We start from the raw sequence: 14,223 nt of genomic DNA, 5'->3' as shown, positions 1-14,223 counted from the left end.
GTGGGTTTGTCACAACAGGTGATGATCGCTTTATCACTTCCTATCTGTACTAATAACTCTTCTGAAAAACCTAATAATACTTCGGTTTTTCTTGCAAATTTTCTGACAAGCTGCCCAATGTACTCTTAAACTGCAGGAAACAATTGTACTGCAGGTTGTGATGTATGCATCTGTTGGATCTAATACCAATCTGAAATCCATACTGTAGTGTCACTCTGACCGATCTGTTTCATTATATATCAGATTATAGAAAGTCTACTGCATCTGTGTTTATACATCTGTATTCCAGAACTTACAAAACTACAATGTTTGTACTGGATTGCTGACACTTAAACTTCAAACTAAATTACTTCATCTTGTGAAATGCAAGAACCATCAGTATTGTTATAGCTCCTGTCACTTCATTTAAAGTCTATTTACACTAAAATACTTCAGTGACTTCAAACTGATACCGTTTTGCACTTCAATACATCAACAGAACAGGGTCTGGAAAGTTTAGGTGAGCGCAAACACTTGACTGTTCTGAGAAATGATGAGTTGCTTTATAAAATTGCATGTGATAACAACATGGAAATTTAAAAAAAGACATCTTGAAACCAAAATTGAGACACTTAAAATATATCTTTAAAACCCGCCTCAATGTTTATAAACAGTTGATTTCATATCAGCGTAAAGTAGCAGTATTGCTTTTACGTAAGACTATGGAAAAATAGTTGGCATGCCACTGATTTTATTTTATTTTTTTACAAATTTATAATCTGCTTTAGCAAATAGTACATACCTTGCCTAAAATAATTCAGGAATAAATTTAAGCCTTTTTTTTCTATTTAGCTCTGCAATTTCACTATCATCTTTTGTCTTATTTACTCACACATTAAGAAGATAACCTAACCATTTCAGAGCAAAATTCATAAAGTTCAACTTGTTTTTACCAAGAATTTTATGTTAAAATGGATTTAAAATGTAAACCTTCTTCCTTTATCAACTTTATTTTCAGATACCATTGTAAGTTAATGAAAGTTGAATTCAGTATTTCTATGGCTCCTAACAAAAAGAGCATCCTACAGATCCTATTCAGGCCTTTGGCTACACTCATAAAGCTAGAAGCATTGACATTTAATGAACAATTATACCCAAAGAGGAAGTGAGTCTGGCTTCTCCCTTAAGGCTGGAAGTTTCTATGGACAGGAAAACGAGGGCAGAGTACTAGATTTGTTTGTAAGACTGCTGTATCTGGCAAGAAAAAAGATTTTCTTCTTGGATAACATTCATTAATGAAAAAAGCTGTTTAATATAAGCTGTAAAATTTGAAGAGAAAAATCCAATTAATTCCAATTCCAGCATAAGCCCTCTAGAGTGACTGGTAAAAACTGATGATGTTATTTTGTTGCTAGATAGAAATGTTTGGACAAAAAACAAAACAACAACAAAAAACAAAACAAAAAAAACCCCACAAGACATTACTTACTTCTGCTGGTCTGACTTTGATGTAGAAATTACTTCTCTTATAGGAAATCTTCAGAATTTTTGGCCAAGCAAAGCGGTTGATTCGGAGTCTGTCTTTGTAAATGAGCAGTCCATTAGCACATACACCCAGCATGATATCCACGCCTTCAGAATCCTATCATGTATGAGACAGTTTCATAAAAATCAGGTTAATAGTATTCCAAAAAGAATAATTATCTCTGGTATAACCTTGAAGGAAGAATTTTTTCATATCCAAACCTGAACGTGAATGAGATACTTAAGGAAGAAATGACAAAGTAAAACAATTTCAGAGGAAACACCCTCCCCTCAAGAACTTCCCCTTCCCATACTCTCTAAGACTTGCAGTATCACATAAATAATTGCATATTCTTTTTGGCTTTACTTTATAGTCCCAAGTCTCTTTGTCATTAAAACACAGACAGTTAAAATTTACTTGGACCCTCTTAATATTCTAGTGATATCTGTGCATGAAATAAAGGTAGATTTCAAATGTATTCTAACAATTTTAGAGCTGTTAGCCAAGTAATTACCATGATCAAGAGATAAAAGACATGTAATTACTGAAGTTCTGAAAAATTTTAAATGAAGTAATTTGTATATGCTACATCCTTAATATCAAGCACTGTCTTCAAACCAAACCCCAATACCTTGGCATGATGCAGATCCACTCCATACATTGAGAGCCTCTTAGCATTTTCCAGGAACTGGGAATCCGCCTGTGCTGGAGTCAGGCCCCTAAAACCATTGAACAAACTTGTGAGTTCACTGACAAAAGTACTGACAAATCAAAACTAACTGAAGAAAAACGAGATTATGAGGTATCAATAGCACACTTGCCCTAGTTTTATTTATTTTATTTTTTTATTTTATTTTTTCACTGTTTCAACGTTTTTAGGTCAACATTTCCTAACATACTAATTCACAGGCTTTGACAAAAGCATTTTTCAAAAAATATCCTTTTCTGATATCTTACTGAAGTTAAGATTTTGAAATGCTTGGAATTAAGAGCTCCAGTTAAAACAGCAAAAGACTCTCAGAGCAACAATAAACTTCAGTCTAACAGTTATGCACAAACTTTTAAGAGAAATGACACGAGCATGACAAAGCATGATTTCATTTTGTCCCAGTATATCTGATAGACCTGTGTGTTTTGTGTAGTTCAGCTACTTTCTCCTCCATTTCTTGGGTTTGATTGGGTGCAAATTGAAATTCACTAATGTAGTCACTACGGTGCTCCTCTGGGTCATGATCACCCATTTCAGCCTGCAGGGTATATGAACCCAGGAGGGCATGAGTCACAAAAGAACATGGCAGTCGACCAGAGGTGATATCCTGGCGAAGCTGTAGGCACAAGAAATATCTGCAAGACAAAGGAAAGCAGAAACAAAAAACAGACAAAGTTACCAATTTGAGTTCAGATGAGATACTGCAGAATTTCTTCAAATACACGTGATCACAAAAGCACACTTTAAAGCAAGTGAGTACATTAGCTATTTGTTACACCTTCTTTTATTTAAGTATCAATTTATTATGAGGTAATTTCTTCAATTTAAGAGTCAGCATCACTTCCACAATCTGAAAAGCAGGAAAAATTCTGATTTCCAATGTATAAATTAATGAAAAGAGGTATCTAGTAACAAAAGTAGACTTAGTAATGCTTTCATTTCACATTCTTGACTTCAGCTGCTTAAGGTTTACAAATAAAACCCACGAATTTCCTGTTAATTTCCTACTGAATATCCCTTTGGCTTAAAAATTGTAACTTTCATATACCTTATAGCATATACTTAAATAGTTATGTAAGTTCACGCTAGCTAATCAAACCATGTAGCGCACAGTAGAAATCTGTTTTAATACTGAACTCATAGCTGTCTCCCTTAAACCACATATAGATTAGAAGTTAATTTCAAGGACTGCAGATAATCTTTTACCAGATAAAACAAATTAATCAGCAGACATTGTGCCCTAGCACAGATATTAATTTTTTTTTTTCCTTTATAACGAATCCCAAATTTTAAGGAATTTAGCTTTAAGCTATCATTAAAATGCTTTTATCAATTGAATATGCAATTCAAAGGCCAACTGATTTACTGGAAAGTTCCAAAGTAAACACAGACAGTTAAACTACTAAAGGTCTTAAGCTACCTGTAGTAACGTATCAACCACAGATTTGTAAAGCTATCTTATTTTGTGCAGAAGACTGATCGGATGCAATGTATAATAATATATCTAATCACAGAAGAATTAACTAATTCCAAATTAAAAACAAATGCTTATGTTTTCCCTAACTACTGAAAAAGAACCAAACAAACGAGTAAATTGAGCAAACTCTATCCACTGGTTATGTTTGTCTTACAGTGCTGTATTTTAGGTGCCTAGAAAGCACTGAGAAGGCAGTGGATACTACGTAAGCACTAAGGATGATAATTACTTTTTATGGTTTTATTTAATGCACACATGTAAAACTAAGTTATATTGTTGAAAATGTAAACTACAACACAACTGTACCGTCATTTACTCTATAATAAAGCAGTAGCCCAAAAATAAACCACAAGTTTCCTTCAGACACACTCATTTTTATTTACCTCCACATCCTGCCTTCCTTCCAAATCATATCGCCACTTATCCGAATAATCTTTTTTTCTGAATAAACAATGGCCTCTCATTAAGAAAAACCTTATTAAGAAAACACAAAGGGACTCCTTTCTGTCAACAGTCCTAAGAGCTGTTGACATAAGAACAACTTTAACACTCGATACTAAAGTTAAACCTGCTTTGGCATCCAGAAACCAAAGAAGTCTAATTTGATCAAATAACATTTTGTTACATTTAAAATTATGAACTATGCATACCTGGTGATGTCTTCAGTCAATTGAGAAGGATCAGGAGGATAAAATTTCACATTAAAAGTGAACAGCCAAGGTAAACCTAGACACAGGAAACGATTGTTAATCTCAAATACAGATGAGGCAAGCAAAGAAAGAGCCTCACTGAAAAAAAAAAAAATATCAGGCAGTCATGTAAATGTTAGATTAATGAAAGCTTGAAGAAAATACTTGAAAGTACTTTCCCCCCTTTTTATATTACTAAGAACCACAGAATATTTTCATTATCAGTTAAACGATACAGTGAAATATTAATATGTTGAAACTTATTTTTATAAATAATGTTCTACAACAATTTATGTAAACAGCACAGATTGCTTTTAATAACTATAACAATTGAGTTTAATTTTTAATTAATATATGTCAAAATTAACACCACATTCACCTTATATACCAAAGCACACTTAAAACTAAGCTAGTATTTTGACAAAGTATTAACACTCTGCCTTTAATCATAACTCTAGTTTCAAAACAGCTTTCAAACCTTAAAAATGTGAGGCACTCAAATAATGAAAATCCATTATCAGAATGTCATGCTTTTGTAAATCCATGTGCAAGAGGAATACACTCACTGAAAAGCACTAATGACTTGACGAAATATAGAACTTTCCAAATTCAAACAAGTTTTAATCGCACAGTCATGTACACATAAAAGAAAGTACTAAAATAGAAAGCCAGAAAAAGAATTTAATAGCTTGTTTTTGCACGCTTCTTCAAAGCAGCTAAGCTTTATCGTATCTTGCCAGACATAGAGTAAAACTAGTGTAATTCGCCAAAAATGATGATGAAAGATTAAAAAAAGAATAATATAAATAAATAAAATTAACTACACTATTTGTGTCTCTCATCCCTTTTCTCCTAATACTAATATTTTTTTTTGTGAAAGATTTAAAAATAACTTGAAAAAAGAAAAAAAGCAATGATTTTATGAAGCTGATCAACCATGAATTTTGAACCATATAAATCATGCATTAAAAGATATCTATTATAACAAAAGAAATTGCCAAAATGCCATTTTCAACACAACGTTATGGATGCTGGCATTTTTTGTTTATAGTTGTTTTCCTAGACACAAAAAACTCCAGTGTTTTAAAATTTCAAAGCTGTTACATTGAAAAGGTGTTTTGTGTTAAAAATTCAGCATTTCAAACATTACTTCAGATTTTCAGATGTGAGAACTCACTGGAGCACTTCATTTTCTGCATAATTCTGTTTAACCAAGAACCTTGTATTTCAGCTGGCTGCTAACTCACCATTTCCTTTAGAGAGCTTAGCAATCTAATGTATCTTAATGTAATAATTCGTTAAGACAATGACAGCTTTGCTTACAAACTAAGAGACATCTCCTTAAGTGAGAAAGCCCAATTTGTGTGACGGACATATAACACTGAACCAGGTAAAGTAGCCCTCACTGCATCAACTACTGAAATCTAGCACAAGACAGAATTAAGACAAAAACTCTGTAAGAAAATTTCTAACTGTAAGTTGAACAAATAGAATGAAATCTGAAATAAATAATATGATGGAAGAGGACTAATCAATCCCTCAGGAATTTAGCATCATTTAATGTTAATATTAAGTGAATCAAATTGATGACAACCAGCAGCTGGGCCTAAAAAACCTACACTAACAGTAGTTAGGAACTATGATAACAGAGGCCATGGGGGAAAAGTTGCTCTTCCACGCAGGTGCCAGACAATGCTTTTCTGGAATGAAGCAAAATTTTTTGTCATGAAGAAATTTTTTCTGTCTAAGATTACAGTCAAACTACTCATGGGTTAATTCCTGCTTACCCTATACCTCCTTCTTGTCAGTACTTTTACCTTTATTTTTCAGAAAGCTCTGTAACTAGGAACCTACACATTGCAGAGGGTGAGGAGGAAGGGGAGGGTGGGAAAAAGCTTCTAAAGGCTTTCTAAGGAGCACCAATCCTTTCAGTCTACATACTACATGAAAAATTCCACATCTGCTCATGCTAATTCCCCTAACTAGATCACTGGAACAGAATGTAGTTGACTTTCTGTGAAAAAATTTCTGGACTGTTGATAACCTTATACACTATTCTGAATACTGAAAGCACACTTATCCTCAAAATATAGACTAGCAAGTAGACTACTACACACACAGCCTATATTTCTAGTTCTCAATACTGCATACTGTTTATAATCACATCACAGAGGCACACAAACATGACTGTCTTCACACAATAATGCATGCTATTAGTAACACTATGAATTGATAGCCAAGATAAAAAATAAATGGTATTGAAAATGATATTCAGCAATTTGTCTCTGACAAAACCCTGTCTTAATGTTTAATAATATAAACTAAAGAAATGACAAAGAGTCTTCTAGACAGCTCGATACCTCAAAAATGCTTCTGCAGCAACTTTGGGCACATTCTTAGAGAAAAAGAGAACATTGAGTCTGATAATGGGACTCATTTCAAAAATTCACTTGTGGATATTTGGGCCAGAGAACATGGCACCGGGTGGATTTATCATATCCCCTATCATGCACCAGCCTCTGGTAAACAGGTTGTTAAAAAACATGTTGAAAGCAATGGGTGGCAGAATATTTAAGCACTGGGAGAAGCATTTGGCAGAAGCCACCTGGCTGGTTAACACCAGGAGATCGGTCAATCGAGATGGTCCTACACGATCCAGCTCCTGTTTGTCCCTTTACTACATCCAAGAGCTGAAGTTCTCAACTCTGCAGAAGCCTGAATCCAATTCAGATGTACCACTTTTCAAGATAGCGACAGAAATGTAATGATCCCACCTGAACATAACTGGATTAACTTGAGCTTTTATCACCACAAATATATCATTGTAAGTGTTAAAAGAAAAATTATCTCCTGAAGAGTTCAGGTTGACTGAAGCCAGACAAGTTGTTTTTTTGACATCTTCATAACAGTAAGAAGACAGCTAGTAATTTGTGTAACTTAAATTTATTATAGATGAGGTTTTTTTATATGTAAGATATCTATTCCTAATTAGGACTAAATCTGAAAAGAAAAACCAACAAAACTAACAAATAACCCCTCCTTGCTTGATACCCACCTAGCTGATAAGAAAAATTTGCTTTTGCAGTACATTCAGATATCTGGAAATTCTAATACATTGATTACAAAGAATACAACAGTATGTTAACTACTTGCAAATCAGCAAAGGCAACTTTGATTGTTTACCTTATACACTATGTCTATGAACTCAGAAGTACTACAGACCAGAGAAAAAACTCCAGTTGTGATGCCTAATTCAAGAAACAGGACTTGATCTCCTGTATAAAAGCATGTCTTCATGCTGTATGAAAAATCGTATTCACTTAAAATAGTTTTGGAGTACATATTAGACAGTATTAAAAAATGTTAAGCAGTGCACCCAAAACAACTGCAGCCTATTTCTTACAGTTCTAATTTGTGACATTAGTAGGGTCTATAGAAAGCAGATGACTACTGAAGACAATAACACAAAGTATCAATGTCCTCAGTCTTAAAAAATAATTAAAAAAAAAAATTAAAGTCTAACAAAACATCCTTCAGCACACATATTTTGACAAATAATAGGTCTTTACTGAAGACCTGGCATATCTGCAGAATAAAGGTTACAATACCTATAAACTTTTCTTTTACCAAAAGAGTAATTGTAGATGGCTTGTACTTATTTTAACAGGAGTATATATAACAGAATATTAAAGTAGTTATCCAGTAAAACTTCTGTGACTTTCATTCCTTCGCTAAAAAAAAAAAACCACCACATGCCTCCCTTAACATAATAAGGGATTTCATCAATTTACAATGACTATCAAAAGGTTTAATTAACATACTGCTTTTCTTAATTAGCAGTGCTGCAACTGGATCAAACACCTCAAAAGAGATCAAAGTCATTTTCTTAAGTAACTTACATTATTGTTGAGTTGGAAGTGTAGGCACACAAGTTTTATTATTATTACCTCCTCATAAAATTAGCATTATCTCCCCGCTTAGATTTCCTGTCAGCTACTAAAAAAAAGGATTGTTTCCACTGAATAATAATAAAAAAATAAAAGGAAATCACGTTGGTCACAAATGTGTAATGCAGTGAGAAGAAATTCATTAAGTGGTTATTTTGAGACATTTAAAGTCAGGATGAGCATTTCCAGAATTTACTGTCTACTATAAAAGTTACATGGCTATTGAAATACTTGAATGAACTTTATGGAAACAGTAAAACAAATCACCCATTGCACAGGGGTTGGAACTCAGTGATCTCTAAGATCCTTCCTAACCTAAGCCATTCTTTGATTATCTGATTCTATCTTGAGTATGGGAAATAGTCTTCTCACAGGTATTCAATCAGAAACATGTAGTATAGAGAGTACACAGAAGTTCTACAATTGACAAACAAAAAAAAGCTAATGATGGACTGGTCAGCTTCGAGAAAAGAAATATGCTTTCTGTAAGATATATTGATATCTAGTTTCATATTCTTCTGTCGAGTCTTTTAAGTTAAAGAGCCCTACAGCAACAAACATGACTATTTTTGCCAGATAACATTCTCCATCTCATAACTCAAATATCAGCAGCAACATTTGAATAACGTTCACTGTTTTGAGATGCAAAAATATCAACCCATTAGTCAAATATAAAGCAGAAAAAACTGGGTCATCAGCCAGTATAATGATTAACTACTATAGCACAAGTCTCTTCCTCTCCTTGGATAAAAAGACAGAAACAGAAGCTTTAGTTTCTCTTCTAAGGCTAAATGCGTCACTATCAGTCAAATTCTTTTAATGCTCTAAGCAACTTAGGCAACATACAAACCATTGAGTTCAGGAAGAATGTTTCTGTGAGCAGAAAAATGGGGGCATAACAACCAAATACGTAACTACTTACTTCGAATTTGTCTCTTAATTTCCTTTGAAGAATCTAGCCAGTTCTGCAAAAATAAATAATAAACAATATTTAAATCATTTATCAGCAAGAAGTAATAATTTTGTATAATTTCATACAATTCAATTAAAGTTTGTATTGTTCCAACATCTGTTCTCTTTAAAATTTCCCAGAGAATCCTAAAATTGAAGTTATAATTTGGTAGCAAGTCTTCCCGCTATTGCACATAAGTGAAACTGTGTAATGCCATCCACTTCATGGTTGTCTTATTGCTTTAGACTATTTACACTAAGTGGATATTCTTACAATAGAGGTGGTTTAGCAAATTACATTTGACAAATGCAGTTTTCCCTCACTCGCATTTTATTGACATAAGCAGAATCTCAGGAAAAGTTATGTAATCCCTGCATGTCTGTACCTACACATCCATATATAGCTATTTAAGACAAGATCTTTCTCCAGATATCTAAAGATTTATTATTTCCATTATTTTTCTTAAAGAGCATACATTTTAGCTCTGGTAACAATCAAAGGTGCTCAGAAAAATGACTCAAGTTTCTGAGTTTCCCCAAAGCAAAGTTCTCTATGAACATGGACGATTTTAACACTGACAGAATGGCAATGTTAAAAATTAGAAGCCCAGCTCCATTTTAGGCAATGTACATCAAGTCAGTTGTTCATATCAACAACAAGCTGCCTTGAGAGTTGTGGAGCCCTGCTTCTCTGGAGAGCATTTACATTTCAGTAGCCCACTGCAGACAGTAGCAGCCTCAACGATCAGAGGTGGACCTCAGCACCAGCACTAACATTTCTAAACACTTCTAAATAAGAATAATTACAGGGATTTTGTTTTTGTTTGTTTTTCATTTGCATCTGTGCCCTTTGTTATGGATAAAACAAACACTATTGAAAAAAATCTACCCCGAAATAGACCCCTTAACACAGAATAGGCAGGTCTGTCTTTCAACACAAAAGACAAAGCGTATGTATACTACATTGCTCCAGTAGGCAAAAATCTATTTGTTTGTGAATGGTAAGGTTACAGATATGACAAAATAAGGAATTGTCAAAGAACAACAAAACGTTCTTTAACAGTACAAAAGTATTTTGTACAAATTCAGAAAAGCAGCATTTCCAGCTGGTGCCCACAGCATAAGAGCACAAGCTTTCTAACACTTCTGCAGACCAATTACAGTGTGAATGGAGCATTCATGAAATTTTGGGGGGTGTAATGCAATGAAATAACTAACTAAACTTGAGATCAATAAATTGAACGTTTATAAAGCCATGAAAAAAACTGTTAGTAACTTTACCTAAATAGCTTTAACATGTCTATTAAAGCTAACAAAATCAGTATGATTTGAAAAGCATGACATCTCTCCCAGCTGCACAGAACACCCATAGAGGAAAGTTAATGGGACTCCTCCTCCAATGGTACCCTGATGTTGCATTAGGGAGCAGTTCTAATTCAAAGAGTGCCTGGCATTGAGTTTCCACACCCCACAGCTGCTGTCTAGTTGAACAGCTGGCTCCTAAATGGGTGGCTGTGATGACTACACAAGAAAGAGAAAAAACACATCATTCAGTATTTAGTACTGACAGGGATGGAGGTCAGAGATCTGTGGCATTCTAATCTCAAGGGGAAATATTCATAACAGGAAAATGTATCAGAAAGAACTGGTACTGAGATGAAATAAAGACTTCAAACTCGATTTTAATGCAGAGAGTTGAAAAAGAGAAGGCTAAAACCAGTCAAAATTCCAAGTCTCCAAGCTTTCTGTGGAAGATATTGGTGAACAGAACTCATCAGTATCACCACCCCCACCTATTAAATAAATAACTACATAAAATGTTATTTTTTCTTTCTTTGAGAAGAATGAAAGGATGCCAAGATGTAAGAAAATCCTAAGATCCTTTAAAAACAAAAGTAAGAGCACCTATTTTACTGATTACATTCTGTGGGGCTGTACTATTTCAAATCTACAAGCATGAAAGAAACATCAATTGGACGGGGAAGTGGGGGAGAATGACAAATCTCTCAGCACACAACTAGGAAGTCTGACTTAAGATGCTGCAGTGGCTGCACTTCACATTGTCAGGATGCATTTATATCATAAGTAGGTCTAGAACTTGCTAAAATTTGTGATATACAAACGTGATAGCTTTAAGTCTGGTAATTGAGTGACAATAGCAGTGAAAATAAAACACCTATACAACTAAGGCACATGTTGCAGAACAGACCGTGCAACCTACAAGAGACTGTAAGTACTCAGATAAGTGCTGATTCATACCAGAGCTAGGGGTTTCAAATTCTTTTTAGGAATTCAGATTTTTCTCACTCATCTCGCAATTAGAACTTTAAGCGGCAGCAGAGACCCACATCCACACTTGTCATGCAGCAGAAAACCTAACAGGTCACTTAAGAGATACTTCAACTGCTGGGAACCTCCATTTCCTAAAGGAACTGAAACAAACCACAGTCCTAAATGAGGCAATTCAAACCAGAATCTTCACGAGCTCACATCTTGCTGAGTATCTTGCTGTAAATGTTATTTTGTATAAGAGAGTTACGACTGTAAGCAATAGCTGATGACAGCATCATCAGTTGCTTCTACTTTCTGCTTTTCTGTCAATTTGTGATCTTCAGAATTTCTCTAATAGCGTAAAGCTCAATAAAGTTTAAAGTACACATGGGTCAGAAACAAAACAAACTTGTAGAGCTTTGACACAGTCACCTGAAACATAGTGTAGTAAAAAACTTTATATTTATGTTGTTTACCAGAAAAGATTTACTTGCATCTTCCTTATGACAGTAATAATCATAGGAGGAAAACAAAAGTGGTTGCAGATGGTACTCATGTAAATAGCAAGATTAAGAAAAAGGAAAACATAAGTGAAAATTCATCATTGTTTCAAGGTCTTAAACACTAAGTGCTGTCTATCTATTAAATAGCTCCAGAAAACCACAACCAGGATCTTTTTTTTTTGGGTCTGTGAGTGGCTTTGAATCATTCTACAACCCTGTGTCTTCTTTAGCCTTTGCACATGACCAGCAATTTTCCCATCCCCACTTTTCCCCTCCACCACATCACCTTATTAAGTCATGTGCTGTACAGTAGCCAGATCTGAAAGACTGCCTCAGAATTTTAATAAGTCTCTTACTGCTATTTCTGTTTCTGCATATTGATCACAGACTGCTAACTGAGGAAAGAAGCAAAATCAGACAATCAGTTCTCTTAGATGCATCAGTAAAAACAAAACACTAATGAGGAATAAAACAGTTATCTTGCATATATATCAGTGTTTGTAAAATATATGCCAATTGCACAAGAGAAGAGCTGCTCTAATAGCTTTGGAAATCACTCTAAAATTAAAAGCTCAAAAATAATCAGCAATTGAGGAGGACTATCCCTGTTAACAAGTAAATGCTGTACATTTGAAGAATGTGTTTAAGAGCTGTTTGGATGTGGTGCTCAGATATGGGTCAGCAGAAGGTTGTTAAGAGTTAGGGAACTATATAGTTAGGCTGAGGTTGGACTTGATGATTTTTGAGGTCTTTCCCAACCTGCGTAATTCTATGATTCTATGATCCGCCATACTCTGCACTAATTCAAACTTTCCTTCTCTGTTTTTAAAAGTTGAAGGTTCTCTGTTCCATCTCTTAAGATCTACCAAAATGAGCTCTTTCCTGATATAATTCAAGGATGGGAGGTGTGCTTTTAGACATTTCCTCTCTTCCAGTGATAATGGATGATCCAGTGACACTGTATATCACTACATGTACACATTCGTGTACTACAAGAATACAGAGTAAAACAAATAAAGGGACCACAAGTCATAACAAAAAATAAATGACACTCTTGTTTTGCTCAGAGGATCAAATGGGGGTACTCTTCATTGTTACACTGACTAAACTTGTACTTCTATAAGGGGTTTAAAAATCAGGAACAAAAAAATACAATACCCAAGTGAGAATAATGATTTCCATGTATAAAATGTAACACAGAGCACCTGAGTGTTTTGTTCAGTGTTTCACAGAAAACTTCCACAGCAAGCAAGTCCAGAAAACAACTATGTTTTTGAAGTTCTCAGATTTATTCAGATCACGAAATTAGACTTCCCTTCAAACTTAAAAATTAAATTCACTAGAAATAATTAATACTCACATAAGGATACTTCCTTTCATGAAAACAGAGATTAAAGGAAATACATCTTTTCCATGTCAATTTGCAATTATCAGTCTGTTCTTCATGATGGAAAAGATGACTACAAGTATATTTTGGTTTGTGGACAGAGTAACAGCTGGTCCATCACTAACCATAAACATTCAGATGTAGGGGAAAGCTAAATTGGCTCTTAGTCATTAGTGGAACTAATGCCAAAAGCTGATCTAAGACGTTCCTCAACTCATCAATGTAAATGTGTTCACCAAAAAAGTGAAAAAAAAAGTGAAAAAATAAGTTATCAAAAGGTACTCAAGATAACTTTTTTGAACGTACTGATGCCAAAACACCCCTTCTTTTCTGAAATTAGCAACCAGAATTGATGGACTAGCTCCACTCTCATATTTTCAAGTCAATTTTTTTTTGATGCAATAATTGGGCCTTTGTGAGCTCCTATCTGGAGTACTGCATCCAGGCCTGCAGCCTCCAGCACAAGACATGGAACTGTTGGAGTGGGTCCAGAGGAAGGCCACAGAGATGCTCAGAGGCTGGGGCATCTCTCCAACAAAGAAAGGTTGAGAGAGCTGGGCTTGTTCAGCCTGGAGTGAAGGCTCCAGAGAGTTAAAGGAAGCTTATAAACAGGAGAGAGATTGAATTTTACTTGGGCAGATAGTGACAGGACAAGAGGGAATGGTTTTACATTAAAAGAGGGGAGATCTAGATAAGATACTATGAGGAAGAACTGTTACTCAGAGGATGGTGAGGCATTGGAACAGTTTCCCCAGAGAAGCTGTGGATGCCCCATCCTCGGAGGC

General features: G+C 34.7%; 1 protein-coding gene across 24 annotated transcripts in view; it reads right to left on the bottom strand.

Annotated features, from left to right (window-relative positions):
- EPB41L2 (erythrocyte membrane protein band 4.1 like 2) overlaps positions 1 to 14,223 on the bottom strand; it is a 93,895-nt gene that overhangs the window by 28,373 nt on the left and 51,299 nt on the right. For all 24 annotated transcript variants that reach the window (XM_015858477.2, XM_015858474.2, XM_015858476.2 and 21 more), the window contains 5 exons: positions 9,249 to 9,291; positions 4,341 to 4,416; positions 2,630 to 2,848; positions 2,136 to 2,223; positions 1,469 to 1,621 (listed from right to left, as the gene is read on the bottom strand). In XM_015858477.2, coding sequence (XP_015713963.1) covers positions 1,469 to 1,621; positions 2,136 to 2,223; positions 2,630 to 2,848; positions 4,341 to 4,416; positions 9,249 to 9,291 — 579 coding nt within the window. The remainder of the gene's footprint in view (positions 1 to 1,468; positions 1,622 to 2,135; positions 2,224 to 2,629; positions 2,849 to 4,340; positions 4,417 to 9,248; positions 9,292 to 14,223) is intronic.

Source organism: Coturnix japonica, chromosome 3 (assembly GCF_001577835.2).
Source record: "Coturnix japonica isolate 7356 chromosome 3, Coturnix japonica 2.1, whole genome shotgun sequence".
Taxonomy (NCBI): Eukaryota; Metazoa; Chordata; class Aves; order Galliformes; family Phasianidae; genus Coturnix; species Coturnix japonica.
Note: the sequence above shows the minus strand (reverse complement) of the source record. Positions and strands in the feature narration are given on the sequence as shown.